Source organism: Musca domestica, unplaced genomic scaffold (genome assembly GCF_030504385.1).
Source record: "Musca domestica strain aabys unplaced genomic scaffold, Musca_domestica.polishedcontigs.V.1.1 1, whole genome shotgun sequence".
In the NCBI taxonomy this organism is placed as follows: Eukaryota; Metazoa; Arthropoda; class Insecta; order Diptera; family Muscidae; genus Musca; species Musca domestica.
In genome coordinates, this window is record NW_026712114.1 from 36,612,600 (window position 1) to 36,639,253 (window position 26,654).

The 26,654-nt window shown below is 37.0% G+C and overlaps 1 protein-coding gene across 1 annotated transcript; it reads right to left on the minus strand.

The window, feature by feature from the left end:
- Positions 1-848: 848 nt before the first annotated feature.
- Positions 849-26,576, minus strand: LOC101899183 (uncharacterized). The gene is made up of 18 exons (XM_059126709.1): positions 26,063-26,576; positions 22,729-22,880; positions 22,516-22,666; positions 22,245-22,432; positions 22,050-22,177; positions 16,541-16,996; positions 16,422-16,475; positions 16,191-16,356; positions 16,072-16,126; positions 7,654-7,881; positions 7,421-7,572; positions 3,990-4,140; positions 3,730-3,917; positions 3,542-3,669; positions 1,433-1,888; positions 1,310-1,360; positions 1,087-1,252; positions 849-1,029 (listed from the first exon to the last, which is right to left on the minus strand). The coding sequence occupies exons 1-18, from the start codon at positions 26,272-26,274 to the stop codon at positions 971-973; spliced, it is 3,141 nt and encodes a 1,046-aa protein (XP_058982692.1). The 5' UTR covers positions 26,275-26,576; the 3' UTR covers positions 849-970.
- Positions 26,577-26,654: the final 78 nt, after the last annotated feature.

A 26,654-nucleotide genomic window follows, 5' to 3' on the forward strand; every position in this document is an offset into this window, starting at 1 on the left:
TCTTGTGGAATTCTTTCGAGTATCTCACATATATAAACTGTATCGTTTATTATAGTGTTGTAGGGTATTCAACGGTCGGCCCCGCTCGGCTGTAGCCTTTGCTTACTTGTTTTTAAATTTGACATTGAGGTAATATATAGGGCTAAAATCCCGAAATTTTACATTGAGATCTCTCTTGGTATCTGGAATTGAAATTTGGAGGAGGTTTTGGAAATGCGAACTATATTTGTTCAAAAAGTACTAAATGGTACTAATTATACCATCAGTCATATGGTTACAGAGGGTATATGTCATTAAATACGGTCAAAACGGTTTAAAACCGTTAGATCTCTTTGGACCAAATTCGATTTAGAGCATTGGAGTCGCTCTAAGGGTGTACGTCCGTAGATCGTAATATTATTGTCTGTATAGATCCACGATATCGTATATCCCCCATATAACGGTACCTCCCTAAATTCAGTATTTTCACGATTTTAGCTACATTTCCCAATGGAACTGTCTGAAAATCCACACAAGAAGGTCTTTCTAAGCACTTTACCCCTTGAAAGAGAATTGTCTATATAGGTCAACGATATCGTATAGCACCAATGCACCAATCGTATAGCACCAATGTATTTTGATGATTTTAGGGACATTATTCGCCGGAGTTGTTTCAGATTACCATATATCGATACCTCCATGTATTCCGTATTTTGAAGAATTTAACGGCATTATTCTAGGGTTCCCATTATGAAAACATTCGTTAATTTTTTATTAATTTATATTTTTTGCTTTTTTTTGGAAAATGGAAAGTTACAATTCTTTCCGAGCATTTTATAATATTCACTTAAATCTAGTACATATTCATACTGACCTAACTTAACCTATTCAACAGGCAGTAAACAAAAAAATTCGATAGCTTTTATTACTTCTAGCTTTAAATAAATAATATTGTATAGAAAATTAACTATTCATCGCAATTTAATATAAATTATTTGTAACAAGGCCTTCTAAACATTTGGGCTTTGCTGCGTAACCACTTGTTGGCCACTGGAAAACAAAAAATAGGAAAATTAAAAATGAAACAATTTCCTCATTATCACCTACCCCATTTCGAGCCAACTAAGACAGGACAGGCAGCGTGAAGGGTTAGCCAATTACCCTCCAGATCGTTTTTCAAATTATACCACACCAAGGCAGAGCCTTTTTGGGGGAAAACTGCTGTGGGGATATTGGGAAAGACTGTGGCACCACCTTGTTCCACCTCGCTCAACTATGAGATACAATAAAGAATATTAATTTATATAAAAAATTTAAAGAACAAACTCACATAAATTAAAACTGTGGCAATGCGATCACCCTCCTTTACCACCTTAAGACCCTGAAATTCCAAGAATTTATAAATGTGGTTTTGTATTCTCCCTGATTAATTAACTTTCAAAAGCAATCTTACCGATGAAACATTAAAGAAATCATAATGTGTATCATAGTGGCCACCGAGACCATAGTTCATTATTTGCAACGCTTCCGAACCCTCCGTATCCATACCGGTCATATCCATTATGCGTTGATTGAGACGCCTTGTGGTGGCGGAAATCTGTTCATCTATTCCCGTTGACTTTGCTGTCCTCGTTCTAACCACAATTGGCTGTTTATTATCATCACTGTACACAGTAGCCCGTTTCAGATCAGGTCTTGCCATATTTTTTAATTCTTCAATTTCATTATCTGATATCATATCGTGATAGAGAACCATATAGGGATCTAATTGCAGAATTTCCATTTTCAAAGGAGCCAAGTGTAAAAATGGCGCGGCTGTTCTATTGTAAAGGCAGTGCAAATTGGAAATATAGTTGGAGTAGAAACCACGACATCCCAATTGATAGGGATCTGCTTCGGGAACAAGGAACTGAAAAGGAAAGAAATTCAATTTAAAAGGCAATGGTAAAAATAATTGAAATCAAGCTACATGTCTTATTATTCGAGGATATAAAAGCCATTCGAAGAACATTTTTCAGGGTAGAATTATTTGATGTGTGAAATTAGTGAGATTTCCATTAGCTCTTTGCCAACATAGGATATAATTATCAGATACAATCAAATATATGCCAAGTCGAAGTAATGGCTTCAGACCCATGTCTTAGTGGATGAAATTCACTCAGGATATGAAAAGTCGACCTAGCCATGTGGGGCATTCTTTGAATATTAATAACTCTCCTAAAATTATAAAACTTTGAACGCTCTAAGCTTTCGATTTTTCTAAAACTCGCACATCCCTATTTTTCCACCAGAATTGGCTGAAGAGAAATAGTGGAAGTTACACCTTCTGGATATTACCATGAAAGTCGACCATGTTATACCCTACTACAATACAATATGTTTGAAGCTCCCTTATGTCCAAATCCATTTTGGAAGATTTCGCTTTTGAAATTATGTCACGCAGCACTGCCCAGTAATTACCCCTATCATTTTGACCAGCGACATTTGCCCAATATTTACGCACTCCGTCGTGCTGTTAGTTGTTGTAAAAAATGCTAGAATTCTTCCCTGTCCTTAACTATCTTCTCAGGCGTGTCGATCGGCTTCAATTTTGTGATCAGAGAAAATTTTCAGATTTTGCTTCATTTCAACCCCTAAATATTTTGCGACCATCTCCAAAAGCAAGAGGCTCCTGTGTACCTCCAAATTTATGGAATTTTGCACATACACCCAAATTAGGCCTGAAAATATGTATGCCAAATCTGATCGAAATCGGTTCAGATATAGCTATAGCTCCCATATATATTGTTCATCCGATTTGTTATTTTTGTCCACCGCCGCCGTAATATGCACTATGCAACAACAATATTTAGGGAAATATATCAAATACAGCACAGAAATACATTTGCTAAATTTTATCGAGATCGGTTCAGATTTGGATATAGCTCCCATACATAACTTCGTCCGATTTACCTTTTATTGTGCACCAAACGTCTAATATTTTCCCAAATGGGATGGAATTTGGCACTTACGACCGAATTGAGTCCAGAAGGTAGTATGTCAAATTTGGTGAAGATCGGTTCAGATATAACTATAGCTTCCATATATATTATTCATCCGATTTGTTATATTTGTTACCCACAACCGTAATATGCACTCCGTAACAACGATATTCAGGAAAATATATCAAATACAGCTCAGAAATATCTTTTCCAAATTTTATCGAGATCGGTTCAGATTTGGATATTGCTCCCATATAAATCTTTATCCGATTTCAAATTAATTGTGCACCAAATGGGCAATACAATTCCGAATTTAAAAGATACAAATGCTTCGGCATATTTATGCTTTGAACTTTAAGTTATAATTATAATCATAGCGTGTATGATTGAATTCTCCCATAAAAACTTTTAATTGTTATGTGGAGCTCTACTTAATTGTTATGTGGTGTAGGGTATCATAAAGTCGGCCCCGCCCGACTTGAAGACTTCCTTTACTGGTTTTTTATTTTTTTTTTTTTGTGCTTAAGATTTCCAAAAATATTTTTTCCTTGCAAACTTCTAACAGTCTTTCCTATACATACCTCACTCGCTTCATCTGTTGTTGTATTGACCAATAATTCAATTGCATTTCTGCGCTGCATTAATCGAGCATCATGCGGTTTTAATGTGAAAGCATGTTGAATAGCCACCAGGGCATCTTTGACACGATCTGTAACAAATAAAGAGAAATTAGTCAATTATCATAGTCAAATTTTTATTAAAAACTTACTTTGTTTTACCAGCGTTTCACCATATAAAGCGTACACTTTTTCCAAACCAAAATCCATTATGGCATTATAATCCGAGTCTTCGTGGGACATTATTGCTTGATAAGTCCAATAGGCAGAATGAAAATATTTCTCTTGACCAAACAGGTAATAGCCCATAAAATAACGATCGAGGGGCTTCATTTGAACACTGAAGGGCAAATGCAGAAAGTTATCATTCAAAATGGATATACGGAAAAAGGGTAAACAAATTGGAGCTCACTTGTATTGTTTATTGTTTAAAATGCCCTCAACCATATCCGCCGGATCAAGACCATATGTTATTTGCAGACGATATATAGCTTCACATGCTTCTGAAAGATCCGCATAGCTTGGCATTTGTGGCCGTAATTGTTGTATCACTTCCACGTGGGCTAAATAATAAAAAAAAATAATTCAAAAATATGAGGTCCTAACATCGAATACAAATTAACATATTGGCATATTGGATATTATAAAAACATATTGGTTTAAAAATTAATTAAAAACTCCTTGAAACTATTCACTATTCTTTGTTCCTATACAATATTCAACAAGTAAGCAAAGGCTATAGTCGTGCAGGACCGACCATGAAATACCCTACAACACTGCAATAGTTACAGTGCTCCATTTTAAAGTTAAATATAATTCAGTGGTCATTCAAAATGCTAAACTTCTTCCCTGTCCTTAAATATCTTCCCATATTCCTCAACGAAATCAGCATAAAAAACCAGGAGTTCGCCTTTTGGGTATTTTGGATTACGCCTGTACGTTATTTTCTGCGTTTGGGTAGAATGGAAATGTTAGTCTTTTTTCACAAAAAGTAGTGGTCCATTTTACCCGCTGTCCTAAATTCTAACTTCATGCGATATTTCGTTTCCTTTGGTTTCTATTTGTGAGCCTTGTAACGGCTGCAAAATCAGGAACATTTTTAGTTGTTGGTCCATTTCAACCCCTAAATATATTGCGGACATCTTTAAAAACAATAGCCTAGCCCTTCTGAGCCCAACCCTACCCTTATGAATTTTCGTGAGGATCGGACGATAATTACAATCTGTTTATATAGTAGTCCCAACCAGTGTTGTAAGAAGAAAAAAAATATTACAAAATATGCACTTCAATATTATAAGTCAAATTGAGAAAATCGCATGCGATAAAAAATATGAAAAAAATATAAAAAAACACAAAATCTATACATCATTATTGGCGTCTTTTTATGCGATTTTTTCGGATTTTATTCTTTTATGTCAAGAGGGCATTCTGAATTTACAAAATTTGTCAAAGTCGGTAAAGAAAAAAAAAACTGCAACCAACTTCAGACTACTGTCATTTCTAAGCCACTCGTCTGCCAGCTGTTAAAATTATTCCAGTGACAGCTCATTCTATTGTTCACAAGCGTACAAAAGCATTTTGGTGAGAATTTTCCAGAAAAAAATTATTCCTGATGGAATTCAAGCGTGATAGTGTGATTTCTTTATATTTTGGCAGGAAAACCACAAGTGGCTATCGTTAGAGCACTCCAGCCTTTAAATGTGAATAAATCTTTTGTGTCTCGTACCATCGCTCGTTACCGTGATACTGGTAGCGTAGCCCGACGTCAAGAAAGTGGACGGAAGAAAACGGCAGGATCAGCAAAAATGGTTCGAAAAGTAAAGAAGCGACTTGATCGAAACCCGCATCGCAGTGACCGAAAAATGGCTCGTGAGCTGAACATATCGCAATATTCCATTCGGCAAGTGTTGAAAAATTAGCTCGGTGTAAAGCCATTGAAATTCCAAAACGTCCAAGAACTTACACCGCAACAGAAAGAAAATAGACTCAAATAAGCTAAAGAGTTGCTTTGCTTGGCCAATAGTGGTGAACTTCCGAATTTTGGTTTTCTCCGATGAAAAAACATTCGTTGTCCAGCAGTTTATAGACAAACAAAATGATCGTATTTACTTGCCAAAGAAGTCAGCTGAAAATGTACACCTTCGGTTGGCCACCAGAACTCAAGCGCCGGCCGTGGTGATGGTGTGGGCTGCCATAACAGCCGGTGGTCGCTCTCCGCTCGTATTAATCGACCGTGGCATCAGAACAAATGCCAAATTTTATCGCGAAAATATTCTGGAGGGAGTATTAAAGCCTTGGGCACGCAAACATTTTGGCCGCAGACCTTGGACAGTCCAGGAGGACTCAGCAGCATCGCACTCAGCACGCGCCACCCAAGAATGGTTACAAACTGAGTTTCCTGACTTCATTTCCAGCGCACAATGGCCACCAAAATCTCCGGATACTAATTCGCTGGACTATTGTGTCTGCAGTATTTTGGAAAGCAAGGTTGACACTAAAAAATGCCAAAGTGCCGATCACCTCAAGCAAGCGCTTCGCCGGGAATGGGCCAAAATACCGCAGAGCAACATTGGCCATTCGGCGCACAAATAACCCGAAAACGGGAGCTATAACCAAATCTGAACAGATCTTAATAAAAGTTGGCAGAGGTATTTCCGAGCTCTATAAGATATCTGGTCATTTGGACTGATATTGGCCATTTGGTGCACAAATAACACGAAGTCTGTTGAAGATATATGGGGGTTATATCTAAATCTGATCCGATTATCACCAACTTCAATAAGGTTCGTTCTAGTGAAGCGAGATAGACCCATGGTTACTTCTGAGAATATTCATAGAATCTCGTTCTGAGTCGATTTATGCATGTCAGTCCGGCTGTCCGTCCGTCTGTCCATTCTTTTAAACAAAATGCAATTCATCTCAATCGTATAATGAATGCGACCTGCATTTTGAACCAATTCCATATCTCCATTCGACATACCAACAGAGTCCTCAATATCAAATTTGAGAACTCCAGCCCTATCCAAAATTGAATTCCATTTATTACTTTTCGCACACATTTCTAAATTTTCAAACACAGATATTCAATATAAAAAATTCAGAAATCTAGCACTATTCCTTCGCCGAATACATAATTTAGTACTATTTGTTTCTTTTCGAACAATTATAGTACAGGGTTGCCCATATTCGACGGACCCGTCTGGCAACGCCATAACTTTTGACAGAGATGTCACATCGCTTAATGACATACCGCGTTGGAAGCGTCAGTCCAAGCAGATTTTTACCATGAACCAATACACGCCACGCGAGCGCTCTGAAATAGTTGAAATTTACATTAAACAGAAGAAGTCAATTGTGAAAACTCAACGTGCGTTTAAAACATTAAAAAATGTGAGAAGTGCGCCTTCTAAGAACACCATTAAGCTTTTATACGAAAAATTTTCGACTGGTAAGGCTCTTTTTAATCCGAAGAGGCCATATAAAAGTCGACCAAGGCGATCGGCCGAGAATATCGCTGCCGTACGAGTCAGTGTTGAGAGGTCCCCAAGAACATCCCAAAAACGCCGTTCTCAGCAGTTGGGCATGGCTCGGTCCACTTTACAACGGATCATTCGCATTGATTTGCATTTGTTCCCGTACAAAATTCAATTGACAAAGAATGTTGCCTGCGCACAAGCCTCGTCGATTGGAATGGGCCCAAAGGTCGGTCGAATATGGGCAACCCTGTACTATAGCTTCCATATATTATTTCTATCCTATTTCAAATTTCAATCCCGCCCAACCATTGCCTTAACCTTACTTGTAATAATTTTTTTACTTTGCATGATGTTATTAAAAACTTACCATTATTAATTGGTTCAGACATAAACAATTCGATGTTCGGCCAATCGTAATACATGCGTCGTATTAAGGCATAACCATTTAATGGATTGTGCAGATACTCCTCCGTATTATCAAGGCCCTTTTGATTTTCCGTTTGCAGCTCATCGAGCAGACTTTAGAATGAAAACACAAACAAATCTTATGATAAACTTTCATTCGCACTCACTAATTGCTTCCAACTTAGTTGTACACACCTTTTCAAACGGCGAACTTTCTGTTCCAACTCTTCGGTAAATTGTTGGACACTTGCTATCAGGGTGCTTTCCATTAATAATAAATTTTCCATTCCCGCAATCGAGGTGGAAAAACTTTTCTCCCAGTCGGTCATGCAATCGATGGAGTTGAGCGTGGCTAGCATTAGCAGGAAGGTGGTTATCCAGCATGCATTGGAATGCATTTTTGCTATAATGTTGTTGTTGTAAAATTTTTATATAATCAATTTCAATTTTGTAATGATTATGTTGTTGGAAAAACTAAACCACTTTGATGGTTCAGTATTGTTTACTATAGACTGATTTGTTCACGAACAGACTCACAGACGACTGGGAGTGATGTTGGTATGGCGGTTGTAAAAAGACTGGAAACAAATCGGAAATAAACCAAATATTTGAAAATAAAATCGAAACTTATTTACAAATGCAACAGTGGTTTGCTCTTTGTGGTTTTCTTACTCGACATGACGTAGTAATAGTTGGAAAAATGTAGGTTTTTATTGTTGTTGTTATTGTTTTTTTCTTCTTCTCGACTTTACCTATTTTTAATTAAAACCAACGTCGTTTCGGTTGAAGAGAACTGGCATGCGAGTATCAGTGAGTAAATATGTTGGATTTATTTCTTTACATATTTCTTTTTGTTGTTGTAACTAACCATAATTTCAATTCATACTTTTTTAGTGGCTTAGTTAAATGGAGGAACACACAACTTAACATATGAATACCTTCCCTTTAAATCCGTTGCTTAATTTCTTTTAATTCACTTCGTTTTTTGAAAGTCATAGCGGATTTTGAGCAGGGAAAAGTTGAAAGTGAAATGTGTTGCCGGCTGACCTTAGCTCGAAATCTTTTAATTTAAGTACCAAAAAATAATTATTTCTCACAAATAAACCAAAACTGAAAATTTTTATTTCAAATGCGGAGATTAGAAAAAGAAAATAACTGAACTTAAGAGTTTATGCGGCGATTTGTAACTGAAATGAAAACAAGTAACAGAGTGTCAGCTAAGTAGTTTGACTTACACTCATGCTTGTAAGTCGAACTATTTAGCTGAGGTGAGTAATCAAGTAGGAACGAACGGTGTTTGGTTGCATACGAACTGGTTATGCCGTACAATAAGCGGACTAAGCGGTACAACCTCTATGCGAATTTATTGGTTTAAAATTGAATATACAATGAAATCCACTATTTTTATCAGGAATTTATTTATTCATATAGTTCTCATGTTTTTATAACCTCCACCATTATATGAAGGGTATATTAACTTTGTCATTCCATTTGTAACTCCTCGAAATATTTATAATATACCTTACAAAGTATATATATTTTGGATCAGCGTAAAATTCTAAGACGATCTAGCGATATCCGTCTGTCTGTCTGTTTGTCTGACCATCTGTCGAATTGAGATACGAAGCTAACATTTTGCATACAGGGTTGCCCATATTCGACGGACCTTTGGGCCCTTTGGGCCCATTCCAATCGACGAGGCTTGTCCGCAGGCAACATTCTTAGCTTCAATTGAATTTTGTACGGGAACAAATGCAAATCAATGCGAATAATCCGTTGTAAAGTGGACCGAGCCATGCCCAACTGCTGAGAACGGCGTTTTTGGGATATTCTTGTGGACCTCTCAACACTGGCTCGTACGGCAGCGATATTCTCGGCCGATCGCCTTGGTCGACTTTTATATGGCCTCTTCGGATTAGAAAGAGCCTTACCAGTCGAAAATTTTTCGTATAAACGCTTAATGGTGTTCTTAGAAGGCGCACTTCTCACATTTTTTAATGTTTTAAAAGCACGTTGAGTTTTCACAATTGACTTCTTCTGTTGAATGTAAATTTCAACTATTTCAGATCGCTCGCGTGGCGTGTATTGGTTCATGGTAAAAATCTGCTTGGACTGATGCTTCAAACGCGGTATGTCATTAAGCAATGTGACATCTCTGTCAAAAGTTATGGCGTTGCCAGATGGGTCCGTCGAATATGGGCAACCATGTACATGCATAATTTACCAGTAGGCAGGTTAAGTTCGTAAATGGGCCACGTTTTCGTATATCCCCCATATAACGGTAGCTCCCGATATTCGGTATTTTTGATGATTTCAGCAACATTTTTTACCGGAATCGTTTCAAATTTCGTTTTGGGAGATCTTAATGGTTACTACAATCTATGGAAAAAAGCCTACAGCCTATGACAAATATTTTCGTATGAAGATTCACGTCTACGTATAGCTCCCATATGATGCTACTTCCCGATACTTGGTATTTTTATGATTTGTGCGACAATTTTCTCCGGAATTGTAACAAATTTCGTAATGGGTACTACAGCCCATGACACAAAATAAATTATAAGTAGGTTCAAGTTGTCGTATATCCCCGATATAACGGTACTTCTCGATATCCCGTATTTTGATGATTTTAGCGACATTATTCACCGGAATTGTTTCAAATTTGGTATTTGAAATTCGTAATGGGTACTACCGCCTATGAATAAAAATTCGAAAGCAGGTCCACGTCTTCGTATTGTCTCCATATAACAGTTTTCATTTATGTGGAAGTTTCCGTTAAGTGGAAGTTTCCACAACAAATACGTTATATATGCCAACATTTGATGAATTTTAGTGAAAGTCGGTTTTAATATAGCTATAGCTCCCATACAGGGCCGCCCATATTCTACGGACCCATCTGGCAACGCCATAACTTTTGTCAGAGATGTCACATCGCTTAATGACATATCGCGTTTGAAGCATCAGTCCAAGCAGATTTTTACCATGAACCAATACACGCCACGCGAGCGATCTGAAATAGTTGAAATTTACATTCAAAAGAAGAAGTCAATTGTGAAAACTCAACATGCTTTTAAAACATTAAAAAATGTGAGAAGTGCGCCTTCTAAGAACACCATTAAGCGTTTATACGAAAAATTATCGACTGCTAAGGCTCTTTCTAATCCGAAGAGGCCATAAAAAGTCGACCAAGGCAATCGGCCGAGAATATCGCTGCCGTACGAGCCAGTGTTGAGAGGTCCCCAAGAACATCCCAAAAACGCCGTTCTCAGCAGTTGGGCATGGCTCGGTCCACTTTACAACGGATTATTCGCATTGATTTGCATTTGTTCCCGTACAAAATTCAATTGACGCAAAGAATGTTGCCTGCGGACAAGCCTCATCGATTGGAATGGGCCCAAAGGTCCGTCGAATATGGGCAACCCTGTATATACGTTTCATACGATTTCATATTTAATTCCTCCACATTACGGATATTGATTCCATACAAATGATATTCGGTACAGGATATCAGATACTGCCGAGAAATACCCTGGACCATTTTTGACGAAATCGGTTCAGATTTGGAAATAGATTTCATATATATCTCCGTTCGGTTTCAAGTATATTGTTCGCCAAATATGAAATGTGAGCCCAAATTGACAGAGACTATGGTGAAAATAGGTTAAGATTTAGCTATGACCCTACTAAATATTCATAGTGGAGTTTGGTATCATAGAGTCGAAACCGCCTGACTTTTATCTCTCCTTACCCGTTAGTCAAGAGCGCGCAACAGGCCTATACTGGCTTAACCTAACCTGAACTAACGGGTAGGTTAGCCGTTTTGAATGGAGAAAATTCTTCGTGGAAAATATGGAAAATTTGAAAATAAACGACATTTTGAATGTTATCGTTAATTTGTGTGAGATAAGACTGTGGTTTTGGAAATTCGAACTTTAAGTCTACCAAAAATACTGAGCGGTATCAATCAATTGTATTGGGGTAGATTTCTGAAATTTGATGATGGGTTTTTGGGAAGATGTACCGATGCTAGGGGTGGAGCGACATGTCTTATATTCACACTACATTTAATATGATGAAGGTATTGCGTTGTGTCAAAATATGAAAAATGTGGCTAAAATGTAAAAACAATTACTTGAAAACGCTGATGACCTATATTTTGCACAAATTATTCTGCATTTAACCTATGTATCAAATCCAAAAGCCTCTTCCTAAAATTTTACAAAAAAAAACTCAATATTTAAGGTGTTATGGCCATTTTAAAATATTCAATAATTCAAACTTTGACAAGTCATCACAAATAATAGCTAAAAACTCCGAAAACTCAACATTTAAGGAGTTATGACCATTTTAAAATATTCAATAATTCAGGCTAAGTAAAAGCATTTTGTGTATGATTAAGGCTATATTAAATGGACCCTAAAAGTTTGCGCTGGGAACCCAAAACTCCTTTGATATTTTCATTTTCCAAGCCAATACAGTTACCTCCACTTGAAATTACACCCCTCAGATTGATTGTTGCACAGTGTAATTACTAATTCCTTATGATTTGACTCAGTGATTATAATGGGTTAGTAAGCAACGTTACGGATGCCAAAATTGGTTTAAACCCCTTTTATTGGTAGTAAGTTTCTTTCTGCGGCAATTCCCTTTCTTCCCCACATGAACATCGAAAATGCACTAAAATCTAATTTCCAATTTATAAATGATAACACAAGCATACGTCTGCAATAGTGTAAAGACACAAGCAACTACTATTGTGACGAATCAATCAGATTTCTATTATGATGTAGGGTACATTTATTTATTGTTAATAACCTGTATGAATGTAAGCAATGGGGAAGCAACAGCGTGTGGTTAATGTTTCTCATTTCAACACATTGCACTATATTTATACTGCACACACACACACACACCGACATACAGTTATATGATACAAATTAAAGTTTGTTTTGGCCAAACAGTTGGTAACGCCTGAATGAATTGGCCAACAAAGTCTGCATTTATTTTGATCCAATACAATCGAGAGGTTTCCATCAATGGTTTGCAGTCAGTCAGTCAGTCTTTACTACTAACGATTTTTCAACTACTGAGCGATCAATTGACAACTGATAGCACAATTTATTTGTTTGTGATATTTATAAGTGTTTCGGTGGCTTGGGTGCTACAAACTGAGGTTTTCTGACATCAACAGGGGGATGACATTAATTTTGCCATGCCATTTGTTAAGCCACGAATGACTATAGTCCCCACGATATCGCCACGTCAGTTTGCCTACTCTTCTGTTTCAATACATCAATTATGTTTTCAGTATTAAAGTAAAAGTTCAAGTTATCTGTTGTTTTAAAACTCAGCGCATGTCTGCACTACAACAATACTTGAAAAATATACAACATCACTATTTTCAAATGATACCAACAATAATTATCTTATCACCCACCCGTCAATAAAGAGAATATGACAGTTTACCGAATGGGAAATGCGTCGATGCACGTTCACATTGTTTATAAAGAATTTTATTTTTAGATCAATTGATTTGTGGTTCATATTGCGATTGGGTAATTAAAATGAGATTTGAATTGTTAGGGGGGTGGTAGGCCAATAAGATTATAGTTACGGAGGTGTGGGAACGATTAGGTAAAACAAGTAAAAAAGCTGTAAGTTCGGCCGGGCCGATCTTTGAATACCATCCACCATTTGGTACAAATTTGGCAATTTTCAAAAAAATAAAATCCGTTAAAAATTCTGTTAAAATCTTACAACTACCACATGTAGCCGTATATTAGGGTCTGTGCGACGACGTTTAGATATAATCTGTTCATAATGTAGCTAAAACCATGAAAATTCCGAATATCGGGAGGAACCAGGGGAGTTGTAAAACGTGGAGCTGCACAGACATTTTTTTGTCATAGGCTGTAGTATCCATTACGAACTTCAAATGCGAAATTTGAAACAATTCCGGTAAATAATGTCGCTAAAATCATCAGAATACCGAATATCGGGAGGTACCGTTATATGGTGGCTATACAAAGACGTAGACCTACATGGCCCATTTTCAATACCAAAAATCCTGCAGACATAATACACATTTGAGTAAAATGTTATCAACCTACCTTATTTCGTTCGGAAGCAAGAGTGATTTCCGCAGACGGACGGACATAGAATTTTATGCTGATCAAGAATATATATACTTTGTGGGGTCTAAGATGTATATTTCGAGGCGCTACAAACGGAATGACAAACTTAATATACCCTCCATACTATGGTGGAGGGTATAAAAAGAACTAGAGGATTTCGGACTGGAGGGTAATGGATATTATATGAGTTATCCGTAACATTAAGGGTGGAGTTCTCTTTTCATATCCCCGACCATAGTATGGAGAAGGTATTAAGTTTGTCAATCCACCTCGAAGTATACATTTAAGCCAACGCTTTTCTATGTCAATTTAGCTATACCCGTTCGTCTGTCCACGAGTGGAAATCACTGTGGCTTCCGAACGAAATGAAATAGATTGATAACATTTTATAAAAAATGGCTCAAACAGGTTTTAAAGCGAATAAAGTGGCAGTTAGTTCTTTCAGCATGTAGGAAACATCATTGCATAGAACCGTTTATATATGTCCAAATTTTGGTATAACCGATTATAACTGTACCTCCCAATTATTGGTATTTTGATCATTTGTGTCACACACTTAAGCGGAATAATATCAAACTTGGTATTTGGAGTTCGAAAAAAGTACTAAAACAGTTACCTTTGTATTTGACGCACCAGTAGAGCTTTAACTCTCAACTTTCGAATAAGGGAAGGAAATAAAGGTAGGAAAGTAAGTTTGATATATGACGTGGTTTTGAAAAATGTATCTAATGTGCGAGAAAGGTACTAAATTTGGAACAGTTTGGTTTTGGGGCGAACGGAGAAAGCTTAAATTTCGAAATTTTGTATAGGGGTTCCTGTTGGTGGTAGTTAGTGGTGATAAAAAGCTGATTTTAGAAATGTGTAATACAAGTGCACGAAATGTACTATATTTGGTACAATTTGATATTGGTTGAACAGAGAGGGCTTAAAATTTGAGATTTGGTATTAGGGTCGCTATTCATGTGTAGTGTGGACATATAAAATGCTTTCGGAAATGAAGAGGGTGAGATTAAAAAGCTGTAACCAACTTCAGGCTGCTGTCATTTCTAAGCCACTCATCCGACAGCAGTTATAATTATTCCAGTGACAGCTCATTATGTTGTTTAAAAGTCTACAAAAGACTTTGTGAGGCTTTTCCGGAAAAAAAAATATTCGTGATGGAATTCAAGCGTGGTAGTGTCATTTCTTTATATTTGGCTGGAAAACCACAAGTGGCTATTGTTAGAGCACTCCAGCATTTCAATGTGAATAAATCATTTATGTCTCCTACTATCGCTCATTGCAGAGATACTGGTAGCGTAGCCCGACGTCAAGGAAGTGGACGGAAGAAAAGTAAAGAAGTGACTTGATCGCAACCCGCGTAGCAGTGGCCGAAAAATGGCTCGTGAGCTCAACATATCGCAATATTCCATTCGGCAAATATTGAAAAACGAGCTCGGAGTAAAGCCATTGAAATTCCAAAAAATGCAAGAACTTACACCGCAATAGAAAGAAAATAGACTCAAATGAATTTGGTTTCTTCGATGATAATATCTTCGTTTTTCAGCAGTTTGCAAACAAACAAAATGGTCGCGTTTACTTGCCAAAGAGGTCAGCTGAAAATGTGCACCTTCGGTTGGCCACCAGAACTCAAGCGGCAGCCATGGGGTTGGTGTGGGCCGCCATAACAGCTGGTTGTCGCTCTCCGTTCGTATTAATCGACTGTGGCATCAAAATAAACGCCAAATATTATCGCGAAAATATTTTGGAGGGTGTATTAAAGACTTGGGCACGCAAACATTTTGGCCGCAGGCCTTGCACATTCCAACAGGACTCAGCACCATCGCACTCACGACGAGCCAACCAAAAATGGTTACAAAACGAGGTTCCTCGCTTCATTTCCAGTGCAAAATGACCACCAAAATATCCGGATACCAATCCGTTGGACTATTGTGTCTGGAGTATTTTGGAATGCAAGGTTGGCACTAAAAATACCTAAATGTCGATCACCTAAAGCAAGCGCTTCGCCGGGATTGGGCCAAAATACCGCAGAGCAACATTCGGGCAGCGAAAATATGAATTTTAATTGCAAATAACGCTCATAAAATGTGTACATAGTGCCCAAAAATTGGCATATACCAATTATATGCCATGACATCTAGCATGAAAATGTGTCGATTTACTCCTTTGGGTACCTCTCCCACAAAGGGTTAACACTTTTTAATAATCAAAAGTCGAAATAAATGTTGAGAGTAATAACCATCAGTCATTTTTTCGTAATATTTCAAATGCAAAAGGTTTTTTGCTTCCGTTGTCTAGAATTGGATTATTCGCCTGGTATGGCTGCCCATTTTTTTTTTTTTTTTTTTTTTTGGTTATTAAGGAAATATTTGATTTTTATATTGATGTAAATATCATTATATATGAAAAAAAAATAAAAAACACAAAATATCATTTCAATAAATTCGTTTTATTTATCACATTCTAATATATGTATCACTTATAGCAGGGTTTTCTAAATATCTGGGCCTTGGATCGTATCCATTTATTGCACACTGAAAAACAGAGAGAAAACCCTTAATTTTTTTCATCATTTAAAATAAAAATACATTAACCTACCCCACTTGGAACCAACAATAACCGGACAGGCCGCATGTAAAGTGAGTGGATCTCCCTCAAGTTTGTTGTCCAAGTTATACCACATGACAGCGGTGCCCTTGCGTGGAAAAACGGCAGTTTTTAAATTGGGGAATACAGTGGCTCCACCCTGTTCCACATCAGTCATCTGATAAGAATACCAAATTTTACTTAAGCTCCATTAACTCAAATGAAACACATGTATATACTTACATAAAACAATACCGTAGCAATGCGATTGCCATTCAGTTGGACAACATCAGAAGTCTGCAAAGATTTTTGTTTTTGAGTTGGATACATTTTTAAGTGTCCAAAATTCATTCATCACTTACATCTGGCACATCAAAATAATCGAAATGTGTATCGTAGTGGCCGCCCAGACCATAATTCATCACCTGCAACATTTCGGAGCCCAGTATATCGAAGCCAGTCATATCGCGTATACGTTGATTCAGACGTATCGTCGTATTTGACGTATTGTCTTGGAACCAAGAAAATTTCGACGTTCGCTTCTCGACTATTGTGGATTTGCCTTGGGATTTGTTGAAAACAGTGGCTCTTTTGAGATTCGGCTTTGCCAAATTTTGTAAATCGCTAATTTCTTGATCCGATATGATGTCATGGAATAAAACCATATATGGCTCCAAATTGAGAATTTCCATTTTCAGTGGTGCCAAGCGTAGGAAAGCCGATGTTGTCGTATTGTAGACACAATGTAGTTTGGATGGCTTATTGGCATATTTTCCACGGCATCCCTCTTCGTAGGCACTGGGTCCAGGTTTGGAGTACTGAAAATATATAAAAATAATATTTTTGATGATATCACATTCGTATTATTTTGTACTAGCATACTAGCTATTCGTCAGTGAAAAGTCCAACTTAAAAATTTTAAGTTTTGCCTTGTTAATTTTAGATTCGGCAACATTTTTTTTAACATTTGATTACCCAAAATAACCATTGAAAGTCAGTCATGCCAATTGCTGTTTGCAACAGTTTCTTTTTTGGTGGAGTTTTTCGAACTGTCTTTCTATTTTGACGAAAAAGGGGAAGTGCAGATGTATTTTAATGCAACAATGAATGCAATGCCATATTATGGGGGTCATACATTTTTATAGCCTCAGTCATATGGCTAGAGAGGCTTTATATCATTTGATGCGGCCAAAACGTGTCTCATCGAAAAAACGGTTTTAGACCCTAGGTCTCTTTGAACCCAATCCGTTTCATGACATTTGGAGCGATATCCGTCCGCAAGTCTGACTGGCTCGCGTGCACTATGACCTCGAAGGGAGTACCGTATCTGATCCAAGCTTGGTGCATCGAAATATTATTGTCAAACTTCCCCCACAAAATGTCAACATTTTTAAAGCAAAAAATGTATTGCCGATAAAGTACTCACTCGTCGTTTCAAGGTATTTATTAAACCTTGAAGTACTTTAATTTTTGGAAAGAATAATAGGAAAATATTTACGGTTAACACCAAAAAGTCTTCAAAATCTTTAACTTTCAAGATTACCGAGGAGGGTATTAGTAAAACTATTACACAACGGACCCACATCCAATTTTTCTGTCAACAACTAGTTAAAATAATATATACAGGGTGAGATTAAAAACCTGCAACCAAATTCAGACTGCTGTCATAAGCCACTCGTCATTATATCCTTTACAAGTGTACAAAGTGCATTTTGGTAAGAAATTTACAGAAAAAAAGTTATTTGTGATGGAATTCAAGCGTGATAGTGTGATTACGTTATAATTAGCTGGAAAGCCACAGGTGGCTATCGTTAGACTACTCCAACATTCCAATGTGAATAAATCTTTTGTGTCTCGTACCATCACTCATTACTGTGATAAGTGGCCGAAAAGTGAGCTGAACATATCGCAATACTTCATTCGGCCAATATTGAAAAATGAGCTCAGGGTAAGGCCAATCAAATTCCAAAAAGTGCAAGAACTTACATAGCAACTGAAAGAAAATAGACTCAAAAGAGCTAGAGCTTCGCTTGGCCGAAAGTGGTGAACTGCCGAATTTGGTTTTCTCCGAACACCTCCGGTTGGCCACCAGAACTCAAGCGCCGGCCATTGTGATGGTGTGGGCCGCCATAACAGCCGATGGTCGCTCTCCGCTCGTATTAATCGATGGGGTGTATTAAAGCCTTGGGCACGCAAACATTTTGGCCGCAGACCTCGGACATTCCAACAGGACTCACCACCAGCGCACTAAGCACAAAATGAGGTTTCTCGCTTCATTTCCAGCGCACAATGACCACAAAAATCTTCGGATACCACTCCGTTGGACTATCGTATCTGGAGTATTTTGGAAAGCAAGCAAGCAATGCCAAAGTGTCGATCACCTCAAGCAAGCGCGTTGGGCAGCGCTCATTGGCCGTTTGAAAACCATAATTCGTGCCAAATGTGACCAATTCGAACAAATCTAAACTTATTCTTAAATTTGATGCTATTTCCGACATTTTTTGCTTTCATTCAATAAAAATTATGACGTTTGACTTTGTTGCAGGTTTTTTCTCACCTTGTATTTCCTAAGCAATCAACCTCTCTTCATCCCCAACAGTGATCTAAAATTAATAAAATTTAGCGCTTTTCGAACAGTTATGGGACGCATTTCCAAACGCACCTCCAACTCTCAATCTCAGATACCAACGGAGACCCTAATATAAAATTGCGGGATTCAACCTCTATATATTCACTCAATACCAAATTTAGGTAAATTTAGTACATTCCTACAAATATAGGGCGCATTTCCAAACCGCCATCAGAAATTAAAATACAAAATGCAAGAATTTTATTTATATCTCTTCACCCAATTTAGAATATAGTACCATTTAGTACCTTTCGTACAATTATAGTACATAAATTTAGTATTTTTTAGACCAAAAGATCGCCAAAAGTTTACCGAGAAGGGGTTTTACACACATCATCAATTTTTTCTTTCAAAAACTTTTTCAACGTCTATATATTGTAAACCCTAGAAACCATGTGACCTCAATATCAAATTTCAGAATTTTAGCTCTATACCTTCACTTTATACCAAATTTACAAAAATAACAATTTATTGGTGTCGATTCCAGACACCAACGGTAATCCAAAATAATCAAATTTAATACTTTTCGAACCCACCTCAAAATCTCAACCTCAGATACCCACAGAGACCTCAATATCAAATGTCGGGATTCTAACTCTATGCATTTATTCAAATACCAAATTAAGTAATATTTAGTGTTTTTCGTATAATTTAAGTACTTATTTGTAAAAGCCTTCCATATCTCAATCCTGGAAAGCAAGAGTTATCGCAATATAAAATATCACGTTTTAAATCTTCCTGATACCAACGGATTTGAGGATTCCAACACTATCCCCATCACCGAATTTAGTACTTATCATGCAAATATAGGTCGCGTTTCCAAACCCCCGTCAAATCTTAAACACAGGCACCATCAGTAATCTAAATATGAAATTTCAGAATTTTATCTTTATCCTTTAAATATAGTAGCATTCTACATCAGTCGGTTATTTCATTGCCCTTTTAAATAAAGGGTGTCCCAACTGGAACACAATATTTAAATTTAGCGCCATTCGAAATGTCATTGTTTGACATTTTTAACAATTGTTTTTTTTTTGTTAGTAAAAATAGAGCACTACACGATTGAATAAGATTTATAAAATGCTGATTTGGCCCAATCTTCAGTTACGAGGCCTAACTTCCATCTTGATCGCTTCGTCAATAGGCAGAATTGTCGCATTTGGGGTGAGGAAAATCATCGAGTGATTCATGAAAAGCAAATATATCCTCAACGTGCCGATATGTTGTGTGGTTTTTGGGCTGGAGGAATCATTCAACCTTCTTTATGAAAATGGGGCAGATCAAGCGCCAAGAGTCAATGGTGTTCGGTATCGTGAAATAAAAACTAGTTTTTTCTTGCCTTTTTATACCCTCCACCATACATAGTATGGAGGGTATATTAAGTTCGACATTCCGTTTGTAACTCATCGAAATAATCATTTTAGACCCAACAAAGTATATATATTCTTGATCAGCGTAAAATTCTAAGACGATTTAGTCCGTCCGTCTGTTGTAATCACGCTACAGTCTAAACGAATTATGATAGAAAGCTAAAATTTTGCACAGATCGCTCTTTTGTCTGCAGGCAGGTCAAGTTCGAAGATGGGCTATATCGGTCCACGCTATCGTATAGCCCCCATATAACGGTACCCCCCCGATATTCGGTATTTTGATGATGTTAGCCACATTTTTCAATGGAATTGTCTGAAATTCCACACAAGGAGTCCCTAGGGGGTACTTTATACCTCGGAAGAGAATTATCTATATAGGTCCATGATATCGTATAGCCCCGCATATAACGGTACCCCCCAATATTCGATATTTTGATGATTTTAGCCACATTTTTCAACGGAATTGTCTGAAAATCCCATATAATGGTACCCCCGATATTCGGTATTTTTATGATTTTACCCACATTTTTCAACGGAGTTGTCTAAAAATCCACACAAGGAGTACCTTGTGGGTACTTTATACCTCGGAGGAGAATTTTCTATATAGGTCCACGATATCGTATAGCCCCCATATAACGGTACCCCGATATTCGATATTTTGATGATTTTATCCACATTTTTCAACGGAATTGTCTGATAAACCACACAAGGAGTCGTATAGCCCCCATAAACGGTACCCTCCGATATACGGTATTTACCTCGGAAGAGAATTATCTAAATAGGTCTACAATATCGTATATCCCCCCATATATCGGCACCTTCCGATATTAGATATATTTAATGGAATTTATTTTTTGAAAATTTTCTAATTCGTTCCAAATGGTGGAGGGTATTCAAAGTTCGGCCCGTCCGAACATACTGCTTTTTCACTTGTTTCTGAGTCGATTAGTTGAGTCTGCCGACAGTTGACAGTTAAGTCTGCCTGTCCATCCGTCCATACGTTTTTGTGAACAAAATGCAGGTCGCATTTATTATCCGTATTTGTTTGGTCCAAGGAAGGACGGTATTGAAAATGGTAAGAATCGGTTCAAATTTATCTATATATATATGGGAACATATCTTCAAACGATTTCGGGTTAATTGTACACCAAACGACCAATATTAGTCCAAATGACCTGAATTTTGGCACATCCGACTGAATTCAGTCTAGAACCAAGAACTTCAAATTTGGAGGAAATCGGTTCAGATATAGCTATATCTCCCATATGTATGTTTAATCCGATTTGCGGTTTTAAGTCCCGCACATGCGTAATATGCACCCCACAACAATGACCTTTGGTACCAGATATCAGATACGGCCCAGCAATACCAAATTTCAAATTTTGTCAAGATCGGTTCAGATTTGGATATAGCTCTCATATATATCTTTATCCGATTTCAAGTTTATTGTACACCAAAGGCTAATATCAGCCCAAATGGGCTGAATTTTGTCACTTCCGACAGAATTCAGTATAAAAGCAAAAACATCAAATTTGGCGAAAATCAATTGAGATATAGCTATAGCTATCTTATATATTTCATCCGATTTGGGGATTTAAGTTCCTCATATGCGTAATGTGCACTCCACAATAGTAATCTTTGGAACTGAGTATTTCAAATTGTTGGTCAGGTTTTTTGTAAACCAAATGGCTAATACCAGCCCAATTTGGCAATTCCGACTCAATTCATCCTAGAAACAAGTACTTCAAATTCGATTCAGATATAGCTATAGCTCCCATATATATATTTCATCCCATTTGGTTTTTTAGGTCCCCCACATGCGTAATATGTGCTCCACAAGAATGTTAAGGAAATAAACTATATTTAACTTACTGATATTGGAGGTCCATTATATGTTTTTGCCTGCAGTTCGATTTGATTTTTCCGATTTGTAAGGTCAGCATCATCTGGACGAAAGCTAAGGGCTTTTTTAATGACAATTAAGGCATCATTGTAACGAACTAAAAAAAGGAATGAAATAATAATTTCGAGTCATGTTGGTAGTATTCATTTAAATATAATGCTTACGTTGTTTTTCCAAAGCTTCGGCGTACAAGGCATTTGGCTTATCCAGTCCATAGTCAATGATTGTATTGTAATCAGAATTTTGATATGTCTCAATGGCATTGTAAAGCCAAAAACCGGACAAATAATAATTCTTCTTTGCCGACAAATGGAGGCCCATAAAATAACAATCGACCGCGCTTAACTTAACACTAGGTTGTTTAAAGTAAAAATATAAATTTAATTAATTTTCTTATTAAATACCTTATCGAAATTCCCTTCGAAAAATACTCACTCATATTGCTTGCCATTTAAAACTCCCCGAACGACATCATCTATTCTCATATCGTACGTTGTCTGTAGACGATGTATGGCCTCGGATGCCTCAAACAAATCATTGGTAGATGGCATTTCATGGCGATATTTTCGTATTACCTCAATATAGGCTGAAAACATAGTTTTTATAACATATGTAAAAATCCAATTTAAAATCGTTGAACTGACTTACATTCACCCACGGGTTTTGTCATATACAATTCAATATTATTCCAATCATAATGCATGCGCCTTATCAGGGAAAATCCATTTAGTGGATTATGTAGATATTTTTCTGGGCTTTGTAGTGCTTTATCGTTTTCGTTTCTTAAAACTGTAACTAGACTGGAAGAGAGAAAAATCAAATCTAAACATTTCTTTGTTTTTATTATTTTCTTTTAAATAATGAATATGAACAAAAACAAGTAAAAAAACAGTAATTTCGGCCGTGCCGAACTTTAAATATTCTCTAATATTTGGAAGAATTTTAAAATTTTCAAATACAATAAATAAATAAAATGTTTTATAAAAACAAAAATAAAGGGATAAAGCCTGACCATTTTGCAACAACAAAATACGACGGTATCCCGAACAAACAAGCCACACTGTTCTATAAATAAATAAATAAAGATAAAAACAATAAATAAATAAACAAAAACAATTCGTTAAAAATTCTGTTAAAGTTTTAAAAATACCAAATATAGCCGCAAAAATTGACTCTATACGAAGCCTTGCACATGCATAGAGAACTTTTGTTATAAGCCATAACAATATATTTAAATACGGCTACATTCATAAAAACACCAAATAAGAAGGATACCGTTATATAGGGGTTATATGATATCCAGGACCGATATAGCCCATCTTCGAATTTGACCTGCCTGCTGACAAAAAAACTGACCTATGCGGAATTTTTGCTTCCTATCATAATTGCAAGGAATATTTTCTAGGGTCCTTAGAATTATAATTGTATATACAGGGTGAGATGGAAAAACTGCAACCAACTTCAGACTGCTGTCATTTCTAAGCCACTAGTCTGACAGCTGTTAAAATTATTCCAGTGACAGCTCATTATATTGTTTACAAGGGTGTAAGAGCATTTTGGTGAGAATTTTCCAGGAAGAAGAATGATTCGTGAAGGAATTTAAGCGTGATAGTGTGAGTTCTTTCTATTTGGCTGGAAAACCACAAGTTACTAGCGTTAGAAAACTACAACATTTATATGTGAATAAATCGTTTGTGTCTCGTAACATCGCACGTTACCGTGATACTGGTAGCGTAGCCCGATGTCAAGGAAGTGGACGGAAGAAAACAGCAACATCAGCAGAAATGGTTCGAAAAGTAAAGAAGCGACTTGATCAAAACCCGCGACTTGATCGAAACCCGCCCCGCTCGTGAGCTGAACATATCGCAATATTCCATTCACAAATATAGAAAAATGAACTCGGGGTAAAGCCATTGAAATTCCAAAGAGCGCAAGAACTTGCACCACAACGCAAAGAAAATAGACTCAAAAGATCTTCGCTTGGCCGAAATTGGTGAACTGCCGAATTTGGTTTTCTCCGATGAGCAAACATTCGTTGGCCAGCAGTTTGTAAACAAACAAAATGATAGTGTTTACTTGCCAAAGAGGTCAGCTGAAAATTGGCCACCAGAACTCAAGCGCCTGCCAAGGTGATGGTGTTGTCGCTCTCCGCTCGTATTAATTGACCGTGGCATCAGAATAAACGCGAAAATATTCTGGAGGGTGTATTGAGGCCTTGGGCATGCAAACATTTTGGCCGCAGACCTTGGACATTCGAACAGAACTCAGCACCATCGCACTCAGCACGCGCCACCCAAGAATAGTTACAAAATGAGGTTCCTCACTTCATTTCCAGCGCACAATTGCCACCAAAATCTCCGGATACCAATCCGTTGGACTATTGTGTCTAGAGTGTTTTGGCACTAAAAAATACCAAGCAAGCGCTTCGCCGGGAATGGGCCAAAATACCGCAGAACAACATTCGGGCAGCGTGTCAAAGTTTCATTGTCCCTTTGAAGGCTATAATTCGTGCCAAAGGTGACCAATTCGAACATATCTAAACTTATTCTAAAGTTTGATGGTATTTCCGACATTTTTTGATTTCATTCAATAAAATTTAAAAAAAAAAAAAAAAAAAACAAGTAAAAAAGTATCGGTCGGTTTTGCCGACAGATTTATACCCTCAGCCAATGCTCGATTATTGAAAAATATTTTGACTTCTGCTATGTTTATTCAAATGTTAAACCCCTCATGGCCAATATTGGCCATTTCGCATCAGACCTAAATAAATGTGATATAAATATTGAAACGTGCTAGGTTTTGACTGTGTTGTGTTAATGGAAATTTTGGGATGTTCCAAGTCTTGAATAGAATCGGATGTCAATTTCGCTTTTTATAAGCTTTTATAAGACAGTTGTAATTATTCAAAATTTTTACCATTTTTGGGGGAGGTACTTGTTGGAGTGGACCTATATTTTCCATTTTCACACCTGACCTCACACTGACGCAAATATTAGGATTTGCAAAGTTGGAGCAAAATCGGACTATAGTTTCCCTTTCTGTGCAATACATATATCTTTTGAAAATTTCGAACTTTTGTGGGGGAGGTACAAGAAGGAGTGTACCAAGTTTGGATGAAATCGGATACTCCCTTTTAGAGTTATCGTGCGCCGTAGCCAGCCAGACAGACGGACATCGCTAGATCGACTCCAAATGTTCTGAAACAGATTTGGTCCAAGGAGACCTAGGGTCTAAAACCGTTATTTCGACTAGGCACGTTTTGACGGAATCAAATTATATATACCCTCTGTAGCCATATGGCTGAGGGTATAAAAATTAAAAATTATGGTGTTTGACTTTGTGGCTGTTTTTTTTTTATCTCACCCTATATATAGATCCCATATAGCGCTACCTCCTTTTATTCGGCATTGCAAAAGGGATCAGAAGCAATTCTGAGCCGAGCTTTCTGAAATTTATCATTCACCGTGTGTGCAGCGAAAAATGTTCACTCTTTGATATGTGCCCGATTTCGAGAAACATCGCACTTTTCTTGCACACATGCGATCTATGGAGATTATTTAAATTCTTTTTTATTTAAGATGCAGATTTTTAAAACTATTATTTGCAACCCTAAATTTTAGCGAGCTATTTTTGTGTGATTTCATGGCCTATATTTACACTACCTCGATTAATAAATGTTCGGCCCATATCAATGTGGTTTAATATGTTTTGCTCTTTATATTAAACATGCAATTAGCACTTGGTACAATCTCCGACAATATATTTTACTTAAAACTATTATTTATTGCTTTAAAGTATTCCCTTCACCAATCACAGACGGTTCATTAGTTCTTTATTGGCAGCATTTGATTTATATTTTTAATGGGCAACGTTTTCTATTTTACAATTTTGAGATTATTTTTTTTATTGATTAACTGATCTTATCACTTTTCTTTTATTGGAATTGTAAATTGAGTATTTTCAAAATTAAAATCACTCTCACTTTTTCAATGCATTCACTTTGGCCTGCAACTCATCGGCAAATCTCTCAACGGTATTGATTAAAATTTTCTCCGACATCAAAAGCTCTTCCATGCCCGCTATCGATGTGGAGATACTTTTCTCTTGCTCATCTTGCGAATGGACAATGGATCCGTTCCATAACAGAACTATTAATAAACTTATGTGGAAATATAATTGCCGCCGGTGTCGCATATTCACGACATGAAATTATTTAGAAACTAAGTGCGTACTAGGTTATGTGATGCACCCACGTTGACAGTTTTCATACTACTTTTGGGTGGAGACGATTCCCCAACCAATAGTCATTATCTTAGACAGGTCTACTGCGCCAACGATGAATTGTTATCAGTGCCGGTGCGAAGTGGGACACCGTGGCAATTTTAAAGACATGTATATGTTCTAATCAATTGTTTGGAAATTGAAAACAAAAAAGAAAATATAACTGGTGTGTTGTCACCAACAACTACTACTTCTGTGGGGTCGTGTAATATTTTTGCGTTAATAGTTTTGATAAGCATTGTTTTGTTTAATTGTTTTTGTTGCCACAACTTCTCACGAAATGCAGAAGTCTG